Source organism: Bubalus bubalis, chromosome 3, assembly GCF_019923935.1.
Source record: "Bubalus bubalis isolate 160015118507 breed Murrah chromosome 3, NDDB_SH_1, whole genome shotgun sequence".
NCBI classification, from domain to species: domain Eukaryota; kingdom Metazoa; phylum Chordata; class Mammalia; order Artiodactyla; family Bovidae; genus Bubalus; species Bubalus bubalis.
In genome coordinates this window covers 14,633,349-14,650,959 of record NC_059159.1, presented here as the reverse complement: position 1 = coordinate 14,650,959, position 17,611 = coordinate 14,633,349, and the positions used below count along the sequence as shown (strand labels likewise).

The 17,611-nt window shown below is 45.1% G+C and overlaps 1 protein-coding gene across 4 annotated transcripts in view; it reads right to left on the bottom strand.

Annotated features, from left to right (window-relative positions):
- TEX2 (testis expressed 2) overlaps positions 1-17,611 on the bottom strand; it is a 110,744-nt gene that overhangs the window by 54,552 nt on the left and 38,581 nt on the right. For all 4 annotated transcript variants that reach the window (XM_025279825.3, XM_025279828.3, XM_025279826.3 and 1 more), the window contains one exon: positions 6,637-8,299. In XM_025279825.3, the coding sequence (XP_025135610.1) occupies positions 6,637-8,274 (1,638 nt within the window). In that variant the 5' untranslated portion in view covers positions 8,275-8,299. The remainder of the gene's footprint in view (positions 1-6,636; positions 8,300-17,611) is intronic.

Below are 17,611 nucleotides of genomic sequence, written 5' to 3'. Positions count from 1 at the left end.
CAGCAGGCCTTGGAGAAGGTTCTGAGAATTATCCTGTGTATACTGTGACAGCTCTTTCGCCACTGCTCCTGTTCCAGACAGCAAAGCTGCTGACTGGCGGGGCTTGGGGTGGGTGGTGGCAGAGTATCATGAGGTCTAACCCCACAACAGTCTCTGAGAACAGCTGCAGCTTGGTTGCAAAGTAGTCTTTTTGGCTCACCATCCCACACTCATCACTGCTGCAGTGTCGTTTTTAAACACAAATGCCTGCAGTGTGGCTGGAATAATAAAACCACCTGGATAAAGTACAGAAAAGCTTTACTTTTCTTCTCCTTTTCCTTGTCATGTGAAGGCACATCAAAGAAAAACTGCAGTGTTCCTTTAATTGTTTATGACGCCAATAAAGGAACCAGGCTCTCAGTCCAGGCTGCAAGGACTTCCCGGGCCCATCAATGAGAACGTCTATGGTTCAGAGGTTTCAAACCACACTGGCTCCTAAAACAGTCCGGAGCACCAAGCTTCCTGCCTGACATATTTGGGGGCTTCCAGATGAAGGGCAGGCAGCCTGCAGATCAAGGGGCTGGGCCTCTGTACTAGCACATTCTACCACAAAATGACGTTTTATAGTCTCCTGTCTTACCGAATGCTTAAAAAATATTCCCTACCTGCCCTCAAGAATTGCATTATGTCCTTTATAAAAACTAAATAGCATCAGATGCACAGGAAATAAACCCACTGATGAATCCCCTAAATCAAGCCATTTTTCAAAAAGTGACTCTTTCAACTCCCACTAGAAACAGGTTCACAGAACTGCTTTATAAAGAAACCAAGGCCCGTCTTCTGCACCACTTTAAAAGCCATAAATCTGGAGGCGGAATGGAAATTGCGAACACGCCACCATCCCCATCTCTCCAACGCTCTACTTGGCATGCATTCCTCATTCCTTACTCCCTTTGCACTCACTGTATGAGCACTGGTAAGAGGAGAGCAGACTTGCTGCCAGGCAATTTCTAAGCAGCAAACATCAAGTTTCAAACCCTGTCAAAGATGGACCATCCTGGCCTTTCCACTGCTGTGGAAAAAGAAAAAACTCTCCGTAAGCTGTACTTTTTATTGTAATTATTTTTTATCTTCTTGAAAGATCAGTCTTATCAAATCTCTTTAAAAAAAATTTATTTGGCTCTGCTGGGTCTTAGTTGCCACATGTGGGAATGTAGGATCTAGCTCCCTGACCAGGGATCGAACCTGGGTCCCCTGCACTGGGAGCATGGAGTCTTAGCCACTGGGCCACCAGGTAAGTCCCTCAAATCTTTTTATTTTTAATTGGAGGATAATTGCTTTACAATATGGTGCTGGTTTCTGCCATACATCAACATGAAATCAGCCCCCTCAAAGCTTGACTAAACGTTTTTCCCCAAAAATGCAAGTGTCAGGGATTTTTTTTTTTAAAGCGACTTCTTAGGGAGATGACAGGGTCAATATTAACTTAGTGCCCACATTTTCAGATTAAAACCTCATTCATTCATCCATCTATCCATCCATCCATCACTTAACACGTGCCTAGTACATGTCAGGGGCTGAGGACACAGTGATGAACAAGATGGCCATGGCCTGTGCGTTCATGAAGCTTCTGGTGTCCTGGGGAAGAGAGAGAGTAAACAGACAACTATAGCTTTGATAAGTTCTATGAAAGTGAGGTAGAGAAGGCTAGCTGTGCCTTCAAAATTTAGGCATCTCTTTCCATAGTGGGAAGGGGCTTCCCTGGTGGCTCAGAATGTAAAGAATCTGCACTACAAGAGACCCAGGTTCCATTCCTGGATTGAGAAGATCCCCTGAAGAAAGAAATGGCAACCAACTCCAGTATTCTTGCCTGGAGAATTCCATGAACAGAGAAGCCTGGTGGGCTGCAGTCCATATAGTCCACGGGGTCACAATGAGCTGGACACGACTCAGCGACTAACACTTTCACCCTTTCCACAGTGTAGAGCCACTGCAGAGAAGAAGCTGCCCCACTGAGTCCTAGATTTCCCAGGGCCTCTAGCGTTGTGGAGGGCCTGTGGGACTAGCTCACCCCAGTGGAACATGAATGGAAGTGATGTGTGTCACTTCTGGGTCCAGGCATTTAAGGAGGTACACCTTCTCTTTGCTTTCTCTTTCCCCTTCTGCCAGCTGGATGCAAGGAACTCTAATAACTTAGGGCGGGGGTCAGCAACCTGGGCCTAAGGCCTGTTTCTATGAAGTTTTACTGGAACACAGCCACACTCATTCATTCACATATGGCCTACAGCTCCTTTTCTGCTACAATGAGGAGCTAAATGGGTTGCAACAGAAACAGAGCCGTAAGTCTAACATATTTACTCTGTGTGTGTGCGCGCTCAGGCATGTCCAACTCTTTGCGACCCCATGGACTGTAGCCTCCCAGGCTCCTCTGTCAACGGGATTTTCCAGGCAAGAATACTGGAGTGGGTTGCCATTTCCTCCTCCAGGGGATCTTCCAGACCTAGGGATCGAACCCACATCTTTTACATCTACTTGATTGGCAGGTGGATTTTTAACCACTGCGCCACCTGGGGTTGGGGTAAATATCTACTATCTAGCTCTTTAAGAAGTTTGCCGAGCCACAGGATAGAAGGAACTTGGGCTCCTAACCAACATGGGCCCCCATCCACCTACCGCCAGGAACACCCATACTGGACTGTTAAGAAGGCAAGGAACAGACTTCTAATTTGTTACAACAGCAAATGTTATCCTACCTCATACAGAAAGCACAATGTCTAATGAGAAAATGGAACAGAAGGCAGATGCTCAAAGTTAGGCTCTATTATACTATCCTTTTCTTATCACAAGATTGTGTCCTAAATTTAATGTCAACACTGCTAAATGTTTTAAAGTGTCTTTTTTTTCGATTTGGCTGTGTCAGGTCTTAGCTGTGACACACAGGACATCCCCTCATGCGGGATCTTTCACTGTGGCAAGCGGGTTTAGTTCCTCCTTGGCATGTGGGACCTTAGTTCTCAGACCAGGGATTGAACCCTTGTCCTCTGCCTTGCAAGGTGGATTCTTAAGCACTGGACCACCAGGGATGTCCCTAAAGCGTCATCTTTTTAAAATGCTTCCCCAGAGTGTGATTTCCTATACTCAGTAAAACTAATCAAGCCCAAAGCACAGTTGCATTTGAGATCTTCAACTTGCAACACACATCCTACCCTTCCAATTCTTGGTAGTGGCCCCTTTTAAAATAGAGAATGTATTTAGCCCGGTGTCTAAAAACAGCCCTGTGCACCAAACAAAAGACCTCAGGCTACAACGTACAATTTGCTTGAATTACAGGTGTCAGTCCATGACAGCACTGAAGTATTTGTTCTCTGCAAGGAAAATCCAAATATGTTTATCGCAGGGACCAAGGGTAAAACACCTTCCTTAAAAAGAAAACAAAAATTCAGTTCTGCCTGGCTCCCCTGTGCGACTTTGGGCGAGTAACTTACCCTCTCCGTGCGTCCACATCCTCATGAGCACGTTACCTAACTGGAGAGGGCTGTGGTGAGGATTAAATGAGATACTATACCCAACATTCAGCCAGGCCCCTGTCGGTGCTCAGCTTCGTAGTGCTGCCTTTACTGTTTCATTATCAGATCAAAGCAACCACACTGTGCCATAACTTCGGCATCTTCTGTGTAGTTAGTAAATTCTTGACTAATTAGTAGAAAACTTAGTAAATTGTAGTCTCAGCACTAAAGATCGACGGATTAAAATTAAAATCTTCCCAAGACAATTAAGAGCTCAAATCAGATTAAATGGAATACTGCAGTCAGTCATTAGGCACTGGAAGCAATGTAAGCAGCATTTTTCTTTGCTAAAGTTAGCACTAACTTACTTACAGGGCATGTAATTCAGGTAGATGCGGCACCACCCTTATCGAAAAAGCTTAGCAACCATGCATAATGATCACTTTTGCTCCACTTCTTATATGAATGCTACACTTAAGTGTGTCACAGCCTCAAGACTGAGCATCAGCTTCTCTTTAAAAAGAAACACTCTCATAACATATTACCATGTGAAAGGGGGGAAAAAGGTTGAACTGCAGAACACAGGCATACCTCATCTTACTGCGCTTTGCTTTACTGAGCTTCACGGACGTTGTGTGTTTACAGATTGATGGTTTGTGGCAGCCCTGCACTGTCAGCTGATGGCTGACATTTTTTCAGTAATAGCTTTTTTAAAAATATATATTTTATGGAAGTACAGTAGATTTACACAGTTGGGGAGCAATGAAGTGTTTTTATTTATTCGGCTGCGCAGGGTCTTAGTCACATGGGATCTTCAATCTTCATGGCACCACGGGGGATCTTTAGTTCCGGCACCACGTATCTTTTTTGTTGTTGTGCCAACTCTTAGCTACAGCATGAAGGATCTAGTTCCCTGACCAGGGATCAAACCCGGGCCTCCTGCACTGGGAACATGGGAGTCTTTGCCACTGGACCACCAGGGAAGTCTCCTGAAGTATTTTTAAATTAAGGTGCATACATTGTTTTTTTAGACAGAATGCTATTGCACACTTTACAGACGACAGTATAGTGTAAACGGAACTTTTACATGCACTGGGAAACTGAAAATTTGTCTGACTCCTTTAATGCAATATTTTGTTTTATTGTGGTAGTCTAGAACTCAACCCATAATATATAACTGTATATGATCCCATTGAACCAAAACAAAAAGAGTTCATGTGTGATAGATGTACTCATATTTGTAGAAATGTAGGAAAAAACAAGGATATATACCAAATATGTATATGTATAAATTATATATTGTATTAACTATAATTCCCTCCCACTACTGTGATAAAGAATAATTTTTTCCTTAGGGTTTTCTGTGTTTCTTTAAACATTGATCATGCATTTTTTTAAATAAGGGAAAAAGGTTATTAAATAAAAAAATAAAGCAGAACAAACAATATTTTGCACTCTGAGAGTTCTTCCCCTTGTTTTGTGGGGTTTTCATTTTGCAGTAAATAGAGATCATGGTGCCCTTTTTTGGAGCACGCATTTAAACAGAGAGGAGGAAAAACCTGTTAACAGAGAAACCAAACAAGCTTTGAATTATCAAAAAATCAGAAAATAACAAGTGTCAGCAAGGATGTGGAGAAACTGGAACCCTTGTGCACTACTGGTGAGAATGTAAAATGGTATAGCCACTGTAGAAAATGGTATGGCAGTTCCTCAAAAGATTAAAACTAGAATTACCATATGATCCAGCAATTTCACTTTTGGGTACACAAACCAAGGAATTGAAAGCAGGGTCTCAAACATCTCTTTGTACACCCACGTTCATAGCAGCATTGCTCACAAGAGCAAAAACGTAGAAACAACCCAAGTGTCCATCAACAGATGAAGAAATAAGCAAAATGTAGTTAGCATATACATACAATAGCAGCCTTATAAAAGAATAAAATTTTGCAATATGCTACAACTTGGAAGAACCTTGTGGACATTATTCTAAGTGAAACAAGCCAGTCACAAAAAGACAAATATGGTGTGATTCCACTAATATGACATATTTAGAGTATTAAAATAAAAACAACAACCAAGGAAGTAGAATGGTGGTTACCAGGAGCTAGGCAATAGCCAGGAAAATAGGAGGTTATTGTTTAATGGGTTTAGAGTTTCTGTTTTAAAAGGTGAAAAGGATATGGAGGTGCATGGTGATGATGGTTGTACAACAATGTGACTGAATATTAAACATAATACTGCTGACCTGTACACTTAAAAATGGTTAAGATGGTAGATTTTGTTAGGTGTATTTTACTAAAATTTAAAAATACATATACAAAAAAAAATGTATATGTGCTTAACTTATGACCTATATAAGCTACAGCTATGCTTTCAATTGTGTATATTATGAAACATATAGAAGCACCAGAAACTTTTAAAATACGTGGAAATAAATACAAATGGAAGTTCTAATATTTCCTTTCCAATGAATTGCCTCAGGCACTCCTCGGGAGGTCCAAATCCTAAAATCTGACAGGCACAGAAAAGTAATGCCTCCTTCTCAAACCCAGGCCCCACTGTGCACAGAGCAGCGTGTAGCAGCCCAACCCTGACATTAAAATCTGCCTTCTCTTCCTCCTTCCCTTCTCTTGCATTCCAGGAGTCTTTAACCCTGCTCCAGGGTCTCAAAAAAAATTTTTTTTTAATTATTTATTTATCTGGCTGTGCCAAGTCTTCACTGTAATATACAAGATGTAATTCCCCAACCAGGAATCGAACCCAAGCACCCTGCATTGGGAGCATAGAGTCTTAACCGCTGGACCACCAGGGAAACACTACCCTCAAGAATATTTAATCCTAACAGACTCAGCTACCATGAATCCTCAGTAGGCAGCAAATGCCTGGCAAATTCAGAGAGAGATCGAAATGGAAACAAATGGAAATGCTACTGGAAATGCTCCCGAGCCATGGAGATCCTTGCGAAGCTACCTGGTGAACTGGCAAAACGGGAGCTAGAATGAGGTTTACCAAACAAGTCTTGGGTGCCTGGAGATCCCAAAGTCTTAGAAACACTGCTTGAGCAAACACTTGGTGGAGACAGTGAAGTAAAAGGATACAGTCAGATCTACAATGAGGCTGGTTGACAGCCAGCAGGTGCAGAGAGGCTTACCTTCAGGATCTCAGGTTCTTTGATATCCAGAGACCTTGGGTTCCAGTGTTGTAGATGTTTATGTAATCTGTGATGTTTATGAGCACTTGGTGGTGTAAAAAACCAAATCAGGCAGACTGCAGTCATGAATCCAAGGCCAACGCCCAAAAAGAGTCCGCTCACGTAATGCGGGAGGGGGAGAATGAGGTACGCATAGACGCACAGGACAAAGCAGCCCAGCGTCTTGACGGGTAATTCCAGCTGCTGCGCGGCGGAGTCCACCTCGTGGTCACTGTCCAGAGCTGGGCCATCGTCCGCCAGCCCCTCTGGCTTGAGAGGGCCTTCTGGGAGTTTCTCGGCTTTACTCTCCCCTTCCGGTTCCAGGTCAAAGTCTTCAGTGTACAGTTCGCAAAACTCTTCGTCTTCTTTGCTCGCTAAGGCAGACAGAGAGCATTTCTCAAGAACCAGGGAGCCGGTCTTCGGGCCGCCCTCCTTCAGGCCGCTCCCCTGGGAGCTCCTCGGTTCCGCCTCTCTCGCGGGCTCCTCGGAGGACTGTGGCTGGTCGCTCCTGGGGACGCCGGGGTCGCTCCCCACGCCCTCCCCCTCGGAGTCACACTCCTCCTCCTTGATGCTGTAGTTGTTATTGCTTTCCAAGTGACCATTCAGGCTGGACAGATTGGAGAGCTCGGAAGCACTTGAAGATAAGGCTTTGGGCCTGTGGCTGCCACTTTCTTCCCCTATAATCTTACTGAAAAGCTGAAAAGGGTCATAGATGACTTCCGAGAGGCGTCGCTTAGTGTCTTCGATCTTGGCCTCCATTTCGGGCACTTTAAAAAAGGAGCGCGTGTCGGAAGGCGACGTCAGAGGGGAAGAGGGTGCAGTTTTGGAATCCCCACCTGTGTTCCGAGGCTGCGTGAACTGCTTGAACAGGTGTAAATTCAGCTTGGAGTCAGGGGGCCTGTAGGACACGGCGTCGGACTCCTGCCGGGAGGTGTCGGTGGACAGAGACTTGACTAACGTTTTCATCAAGTGCCTGTGCCGGGGCGGGTGGGGGGATTCTTTTGGCTCCACCTCGGTCGACAGGGACTTCACGAGGCTCAGGAAGGGTTTGGCGCTGGAAAGCGTGGAGGACGAGGCGCTGGATGAGAGGATGGGCGACCGGGAAGGTGAGGACAGTGGGGAGGAAGAACTGGTTTTCTGCTCGGACAGGGAGGACACGCTGGGAGAGCTAGCTAAGGGCCCCAACAAGGACGACCCCGGGGACAGAGCCAGTGGCACGGTACCGAATACTTGTACGGCCGGAGCAGGGGGCTCCAGCAGCTTTACGGTGTTCTCGGAGACGGGCACCACGGCGGGGGACACGGACAGGCCATCCGCCAGGATGAGCTGGGCGCCGGGGCCAGCGGGGCCATGGCCACCCCCGGGTTCAAGGTAGAGGTCCTCCTTGGCTTCGAGCCCCGTTACAACGCTCTGGTCGTCCAGCCCCTCCTCCAAGAGCTCCCGGAACTCCTCCTCCTCTTCCTCCTCCTCCTCCCCGGACACCGAGAAGTGGATGGCAATAGTGTCTCGGGAGACGGACCTCTGCACGTGCACTCTGGGGGCTGATGGTTTTGGCATGTCAAGGGTTTTCTCTGCATGGCGACCATTCAGACTTGTCATCGCCGGCTTCACAAGGGCTCAGGCTCTGTGAAAACAGCGAGAAAAACCAAAAGTCAGAAAGTGGTTTCTCCACGGGAGACGCTGTCCTGTGTGGACCAGAGCGCGGCTAAAGCTCACTTCTAAATGGTGATTATGCTTTTACCTGGCAGATGGCCACCCTTTCTCACTTGAGCAGGTTTAGTGGTTTACTTTTCATCAGATAAATTCCAGCGAGGCATTCTTTTATGAGCAAACTACCCACCCGTGTTATAAATGCCATACAACCTGTCTTCTCTCACAACATCTAAGTAATTGTTTCCTCCCTGTTAACTGGCCCATTTCTATCAGTAATTCTATACTGCAAGGCTTGAAAGACCTGCACGACAGTTGTTACCAGCATTAGTTCGGAACTCCCACAGGATAAAATGCAGCATCCTGGCGATTTTGAGGATCTCGGAACAAAAATTTCACCAGTGGCTTTCCGGCTATAAAAAGTGAATCCTGGAGGGTTATGGCTTTCACTGCAATTTTCACAGCAATCCTAACAATTATTTGGCTTGTGTCTCCCGCCAATGTTCATATAGCCTGACACTGCAAATAAGTAGCAGAGTAACCAAGGGTGGCAAGGGACATCTGCAAACTTATTGCTGTGACCAGCTGGCTTATTTCCCAAATGGTAGGTACCCTGAGGCCAGAGTATTTAGGCAGCCATGAAGACATGGTCAGTTCTTAGACTTCAAGATAAAGCAAAGTTATATTTTCAGCTGAATCCAAGGGCAGGAAAAGGAAGTCTCAGTGCTGAAATCGACCACCAACTGAGAACTCAGTGCTAAGAGCTGGAGTGAGAGACATGGAGGCGACATTGCTTAGTCGCTGTAGAGATAAGAGACACCTGAAAAGCTGGGCAGCAAAGCAAAAGAAGCCAAGCCTACCTGTGACACCCAGTGCGTGACACTGTCCCCCACTCCCCATTCACTTAGGGCCCATTTACAGGAAACCAGGCATCATGACAGGTCCTACCACAAGGAAATGAACACCACCATCTGGAAAGCACGACTGTCAGAGTAGCTAAAATGCACTTGAGGAGTGACCCGCAGGCCTTCTGAGGAGGGTGAGAGCAGCGCGGGAGGCAGGACACCTGCCTGCTCCTTTAAACTGACAGCAGGCTGGCAGGACAGGCCTGATTAGAAAGAAGGGACGAAGGCATGAAGATGCGCATGGGCATGGTGTGTCCTGCCACGTGGGTCTATTCTCCACGTCCAGGACGGAGGGTGGGTGCTGGGGGCAAGGGGCGGCATGAGCAAAGCATCATGGAAGAGAGGAAAGGGCAGCCTTGGGGCCAGGAAACAAGGCTTCTGACACTTGATCCTTCTCCAGCTGACTTGGTGGGACCTTGAACAAGCCAAGACCTCTCTGGGTCTCGGAATCTTCATCTGTCAAACGAGGGACCAATGACTTTGAGACTGTCCAAATCTCAAACTCTTATGTTTACAGGTGATAGTACAGAACCCAATCTGATACTTACCCTGATAATCTGCCATAGAGTCAACATTGTGCTGCCTGCTCCTTTAATTTGAAGAACCCCCATATTTAAGTCTTCTACCAAACATTCAGGTTCGAAATTCTAGTAACTAAGACTACCAAAACAAAAGAAAAAGTAAACCTGTGTTTGTTTGTAGGTGATGGGGGAGAAAAATCAGGGTGGGGAGGAGAGGAAGGGCAGGAAAAACTATTTCCCAGAAACAGGAAATAATCCAGTGATGACAAGAACTACAGTTCAAGAGCCCAGTCACAAGAAAGACACATCTCAAACTACCGATTGAGAAATTACTTTCGTAAAAACTTTTCAATAGAGTTTTGTCCAAGCTCCTTCATGATCCTCAGGCTCTCCCGTCTCCATTGGAGCCAAGAAAAAAGAATTTCTATTGATCAGACAAAACATTCAAATCCAGGAGCTGGCAGTAAGCTGGAAAGACACAGCTGCTGGTCCAGGACAATCCTTCCCTGTTATCTCAAAGCCAACATGTTTATTGGCTTAGGAAGAAGAAAAATACCAAGTACAAAACACATTTTTCATTTTAATGGTCACCGACTTTTATAGGGGCTTCCCTGATAGCTCAGTTGGTAAAGAATCCGCCTGCAATGCAGGAGACCCCAGTCCGATTCCTGGGTTGGGAAGATCCGCTGGAGGAGGGATAGGCTACCCACTCCAGTATCCTTGGGCTTCCTTTGTGGCTCAGCTGGTAAAGAATCCGCCTGCAATGCGGGAGACCTGGCTTTGATCCCTGGTTTGGGAAGATCCCCTGGAGAAGGGAAAGGCTACCCACTCCAGTATTCTGGCCTGGAGAATTCCATGGACTTGCAGTCCATGGGGTGGCAAAGACACGACTGAGCCACTTTCACTTTTACAAGGGTAATTTTAAAATAAAATTATAGAGGTAATTTAAAAAGAAAGTTTGGTTTTTGATCATTCTCAGTAGGCTGAAAAATAAGCTATTTCAATTGCTTTAGTAACATAAAGGATGGTCTGAAAGGCTCTGCTACTCTAAGGCTGGTGGTGAAAGTGACAGTGGGCACAGGTACAAATACAGAGAGCATGACCAGGGGCTGAATAGGTAAGCGAGTCATCTGGGGAGCAAGAGTGGAGAGGCTCTTCTGGAGTTGAGGTGGGATGGTTTGGGAATCTGCAGGCAAAGTCAGGCCCCGTCCAGAAGGGCCAACAATAGTGCTTCCAGAAGCCTGTGGTCTCAGCAACCAGACAGGGCCATTAGGGGCCCATCTGCCCAACCCACCAACACATAGTCGGGCCTCCTGACTTTCCCAGGGATGGGGGAGCCTGGTGGGCTGCCGTCTATGTGATCGCACTGAGTCGGACACGACTGAAGTGACTTAGCAGTAGCAGTAGCAGCAACTGATCTCTGACTAGACTGTCTTCAGATCTTGTTGGGCTGCACCCTGCAGGCCTACAATGCTGTACTCACCCAGCTTCAAGACCAAAGAAGAAACAGCCCAGACTCAGTGAGGGAGACATCAATGGTTTATTGGATGGGGGAGTTTACATGTCTGAAGCAAGGTTCTGGAGTGATATCCACCATGTGCAATGGGTGGTGAGCAAGACATGGCAGCAGTCTTTGCTGCCAAAGGGAAGGGGAGATTGCTAGTTATAGGGGGAATTGACATCAGGTTTGCTCATTGGTAACCGGGGAAACTAGCATCGGGGCATGCCCCTTACCGCCCCTTTTGCTAAGAACAGTCACTAGCTGGGGCCTGGGGCAAATAAGCAGGTGGGTCAGTCCTGTGAGTAGGTGTAGGTGAAGCAGGCACTGGTAGAGCAGGGGATGTACAGAGAGCAAGGGAACAGCCATCTTGAGTGGCCTGTGTCAGCCAACTGGGCCTGAGCTGGGCCTCCTGAAGAGTCAGGTGCTGGTGTGGCTCACCACTGCTAACGTCTTTCTGTAGGGCTCAAGCAGTGGCTTTAGAGGTTTGGAATAAACTCTCCCAAATTAGGTTTTACTAAAACAAGCCACATGAGGCTAAAGCAGCACTACACCTTTTTAAAAATAAGAAAATCTTACAGCCTTTTTGCTCATCCGCAAATGAGGGGGCTAGGTCAGATAAACAAAGATTGCTTCAAGGACCCAAACTGCTGGATAACTCTATGTCCTGGAACCAGAGTCCATGGATTGGGTTCTAGACAAAACTGATCACCACGTGGCTGCTCCCTCTTCCTCCTAGGGAGTCCTCCAAGCCCCCCTTCTCCATCCTTCATGGGCGGGCGGCTGGGGCCAGTAAAACTGACCTTCCTACAGCCAAGGTCAAGGGAAAAAGCACCTGACTGCTGTCCGGAACTTTACGTGACTGTGCCAAGGACACAGCACTGAATGAGGAGGGGGTGGGGAGCCGGTCAGACATGGGCTTTTGACACTCATGTCCTGATTTGCCACCACAGTGATCTGCCTCCTCAAGCGTGTCATGCACGCTTGTTATTCCTGCTTGTCCTGGCCTTGGTTTGGCCCTCCATGCACCGGCATGGAGAGAGCTGAGAGTGTGGTTCTCAACAGCTAGCATGTGACCAGCAGGATTGGGAAATAAGAATTCGTTATCCATCTGATAATCTAGCATCATAAAAAAGTAGCCTCCTGCCCTCTACTATCTCAACTCAATTATAACTGGACTCAAATAAACGAGGACAACCTTTTCTCAAGCACTCAGGAACTGAAATGTCAATAAAGGTCACTTCTCTCTCACCAGGTCTCCTTTTTCCAAAGCCACCAGCACAAGACCTTGGGTTTTAACACTGATTTTGAGTCTTGTGAGGGGAGGGCCTAAAGCTTCCACTGTCAATTAGGATGATTTCTTGCCAGAGGTATGTTTAAACAAAAGGCTGATTTGGTCATGAGCAAAGTATGCTAAATATGAACCCCATCCAGCCCCAGAATGGATGGGTGCGCAAGAGCTAGGTGATGTTAATAAACACCAGAGGCCAGAGGTCTGGTGTCTGGGAAAGCAGGTTCTATTTTTCAGGTCCACCATTCTGCTGAAAACAACTAACAATGAAATCAATATTTTTTTTAAAAAACTGAAAAGCACTGAAGCTTCAACAACTGAGTAAAGAATCACAAGGCCAGAAGGAAGAAAAAACCTCAGAGAGATGAGCCCTATAGAAGCTGCTCTTGCCCTCAAACCACTGGATGATTCTGCCAAATTGGCACCTTCATTTTATTGATCTTCTGAGCAGAAATCGTAGTTCAGGGCTGGCTGAGGTGGAGCCCTAACTGGAGAGTGTTCCCCAATGAGCTGGGACGTCAAAGGGCTACATCTACCTGGGAGTAGGAGAACCAGAGGCAAATGGCCCTCACTTAGATCTGAGAGCTTTGAGGCCATTAAGCTAAGTGAAGGAAGCCAATCACAGAAAGACGAATATTGTGTGATTCCATTTTGTGAGCTATCTAAAGTACTCAAATTCAAATAAACAGAAAGTAGGATGGCAGTTACCCGGGCTGGGGAGTAGGAAGCAGGGAGTTGTTTTGTAACGGATATAGAGCTTTGTATGATGAAAGAAGTCCATAGATCGGTTGCATAACAATGTGAATATACTTTCGCTACTGAGTTGTACACTTAAAAACAGGTAAATTTTAAGTTATTTATATTTTACCGTAAGACTCTTGAGTTCCTCGGACTACAAGGAGATCAAACCAGTCAATCCTAAAGGAAAATCAACCCTGAATATTCGTTGGAAGGACTGACGCTCAAGTTGAAGCTCCAATATTTTGGCCACCTAATGCAAAGAGCTGACTAATTAGAAAAGACCCTGATGCTGGGAAAGGTTGAAGGCAGGAAGAGAAAGGGATGACAGAGGATGAGATGGTTGGATGGCATCACTGACTCAATAGACAAGAGTTTGAGCAAACTCCAGGAGATGGTGACAAACAGGGAAGCCTGGCACGCTGCAGTCCATGGGGTCACAAAGAGTCAGACTCAACTGAGAAACTGAACAACAATAATTTAAAAATAACTTTAATTTCACCAGTCGCAACTTTAGAGTGAAATAATATAATACTCTGAACCACTTATGCTGACTAAAAAAATTCAAAAAGCTCACATTGTTCTTTAGTGTTTATACCACCATGTGATTATCTTCTGAGATAATAAATGCAGATGCATTCATTTATGCTCTCATACTTTTAGTGGGTGGGGAAATTATTTAGAGCCAAATGCTCTCTGAACCTTAGTCGGGTCTGTTTCAAGGAAGCAGAGTGTCTTGAACCATTCTGGGGATGGGTCTTGATTAAAGTCTTCACTGTAAGTCTCCAGTAAAGTTATTATGCCTTGTAAAGATGTTTATAGCTCTAAGACTGAGAAAGCCTCTAATAAGGGTTTCTCACCTCAGCATTGATGCAGGATCATAGTCTATTCAGTCTAAAAATAAGGAACAAATCAATATCAATGGCTCCCATCTAACCTGAATTCAGAAAATACAAAGGCCTCAACAAGAAGCTGGTAGCCAACTGCCCTCCAAACATGCCCTCCCATGGATATCACAAACTCCATGATATCAACCTCAGTGAAGTCAGTTAGAATAGCAAACATCCATGAAATTTACTTTATTTCTAGTCACTCAAAAAGTTTATCATCATTAATTAGTCCACTAAAATCCAATCAACAATAAATCAGATTGTACAATGAAAAATGAAGAACTCTTTCAAGGCTCACTGTTGGCATTTATTAACTTGGATATAACAACCTCTCTGAATCTGATAGGTTTGTTTTCTGTGAGTTTTCTGGACTAGTTTGCTAACTGCCCTTCCTGCCTCTAGCTGTATTTGAAACAATTCAATCTGAAGATTTTACAGAGCCATGAAAACAGAAGAGTTCCTTCCAGGCCATCCACTCATCAGCAACTCATCTCCTCGGTCCTCTCACATTATAACAGCCAAACAGTAATGCAGCCATTATTATTATCAACATCAACATTATTATTATTATTAATTTCTCAGTCATATACTAGGTTAGAGGAAGTGCTGGAGGAAGGAAAAAGTGGAGGGAAATGAGCAATTGTGACTGGAAATTAAACTTGTCTCCAGATGCAGAGAGCACAGTAACACAGCATCTGAAGAGGCAAGCCTGGTTTGGAACATGCCCCATTTCTCAGGAGCATCCCTAATCCTTCAAGATCATTGTGAAAATTCTTCATCTTTGTAAAATCTGGCCTGTTAAGATATTTGCTGTCTCTGGACAAGCTTGCACTTGGACATATGATGTATGGGCACCATCTGCTAGCATGGGTTGTGTCAGTCAATAGTCTTAATTCCAAAGCATCTCTTGGCAGAGGAAAAGAGTCAAGCTGCATTGTATTGCAGAGGATGTCCTAACATCTCTTATCTGTGCAAGCTTTTAATAGGATTTGGTTTTATGAAAAGTAGAGAAGGGCCTCAGGACTCATTTTTTTCCACCTTGATGCTGCAGAGGAAGTGGTGAATCTGGTCAAGAACAACTAGTATAGGCAGGTCTGATTTAGCCTAAAAATCTCAAGTACATCTTAATAGCCATCCCTTATTCATTTAAATTCAATGAAGCAGCTGAGAACTGCCAGCAGCCAACAGATTCTAATCTGTTAATACTCCACCTTACAAACAAAAATCAATATTGACATTGTAGATAATGAACTGGTGCTAGCCTTAGCTTCATTTAAAAAGAGAGAAGAAAGAGAAAAGATGGTACTCTACTACCAGTAAAGGCATCCTCACAAGGCACTTAGACCTTGACTGTGAGAAACCTGGAACTCCTATGCCATCAGTTATTAGGTTCCCAGACTGACTCAGAGTCTCTTCCAACCTAGTAGAACAACACAACACAAGGTTGATACGATTAACACACAACAGCTTCACCCTCTGCAGCCACTGCACAGATGTTTACACCTACTATGAGGAAGGCCCATCTGGGAAGAGGGCCACATCCCTGAAGGAAAAAGGGGTTCAGAAGCATCAATGTGATGAGAATTTTGCTTTATAGATTGCTGGATGGTTCTGGTAATGAAATCCAAATGCAGTAACTCTTTCAAAACCAGGTCACACCTTTGGCACAACCACATGAGGCCTATGGAGGTTTATAAAAGATAATCCTGATGCCATCCATGGGGGGCGGGGGTGGGGAGATCTCAAGGAGACAATAGATGTCATATGACGACATCTATATGAAAGTTCAAAACAACCCTGAAGTAATGAAAACTCAGGATAGATATGCCCAAATCAGATGGCGCTAATAGAATAAAGAAGGAATTTTTTTTTTTTTTCAGTAGAAAAACCATGTTATGTGACTTAGGAGGAAGAGATGTGAACAAAATAATCTGCCAGATGTGAAACAGCAGCATATGGAAAGGCACTGAGATGAAAACAAGTCAATCAAGATAGAACAAGACAGTTGCTAAATGACTGGGTCGGCTACAGCTGAAGGGCTGTACTGGAGGCATGGCAGGAAGATTAATATTTGATTTCAGAGGCAGGGAATCAATTGCTCAACGCCTCTGAAGCCTAAGTGCTTGGATTTATATTTAAATCTTAGGAAACAAAACCACTGTAGGTTCTTGGGAAGTCTGCAACCTGGATGTAAATAGTTTTGTTCAGGTGAGTGCCTGGAACCTGGGAGACTGTGGTGCTGAAAATCCAGGAGGATGAGCAGAGGGTAGTGCCTGTGGTCACAAAAGAGCACATTTTTCAAGAGCTCATCGGGTCAAAGGTTATTAAGGGGGTGAATCTGACAAAGAGTAAATGGAGTTCCTTGTTCAGTTTTCATCTTTGCAACCAGGAGATCCAACCAGTCTATCCTAAAGGAGATCAGTGCTGGGTGTTCACTGGAAGGACTGATGTTGAAGCTGAAACTCCAATACTTTGGCCACCTGATACAAAAAGCTGACTCATCTGAAAAGACCCTGATGCTGGGAAAGACTGAGGGCAGGAGAAGAAGGGGACAACAGAGGATGAGATGGTTCGATGGCATCACGGACTCAATGGACATGGGTTTGGGTGGACTCTGGGAGTTGGTGATGGACAGGGAGGCCTGGCGTGCTGCGGTTCATGGGGTTGCAAAGAGTCAGACACGACTGAGCAACTGAACTGAATTGATTTATTTATGGCCACACTGTGTGGCTTGTGGGATCTTAGTTCCCTGACCAGGGATTGAACTCAGGCCCTCGGCAGTGAAAGCTCAAGAGTTCTAACCACTGGACTGCCAGGAAACTCTCACAACCATTTAAAGTCAGATTATTTCCAAATGAAAAACAACAACAACAAAAGCAGTTTCCCAACTACTGTTTGGCTTTGGGTCTGTTGTCATATATTGCTCCTTCCCTCTGCCATGGGCCCTTCCTGTCAGAGTTATCAAGCTCAGTTACAGGAGGGAGCCCAAGTTTTAATACTCTTTGAATTTTTAAAACTTTATTTTGAAATAATTATAGACTCTCAGGAAGTTGCATAAGAGAAGTCCTGTATACATTTCACCAATCAGTCCTTATATTTTAAAATCAAACTTTTTAAAAAGTGATTTTTTGATCATCCCGTGAGGCATGCAGGATCTTGGGTTCCTCACTAGGGACCGAACCTGCACCCCCTGCAGTGGAAGCACAGAGTTTTAACCATCGAACCACCAGGTGAAACCTTAAAGGCAAATTCCAAATGGTTAGGAAGTCAAGTTTTTACCACAGACCACGAATTCATCCCTGTAAGAAAAACATATTCCAACAGGCAGAGGGAAACTTCTGCTTATAAGGACTTTCTACTAGTCTTGCTTAAGGTCTTCAACGGTCAACTTTAGGAAGACATCATCAGTAGATACTTCCCAAGCACAGGAACAGCCAATTCAC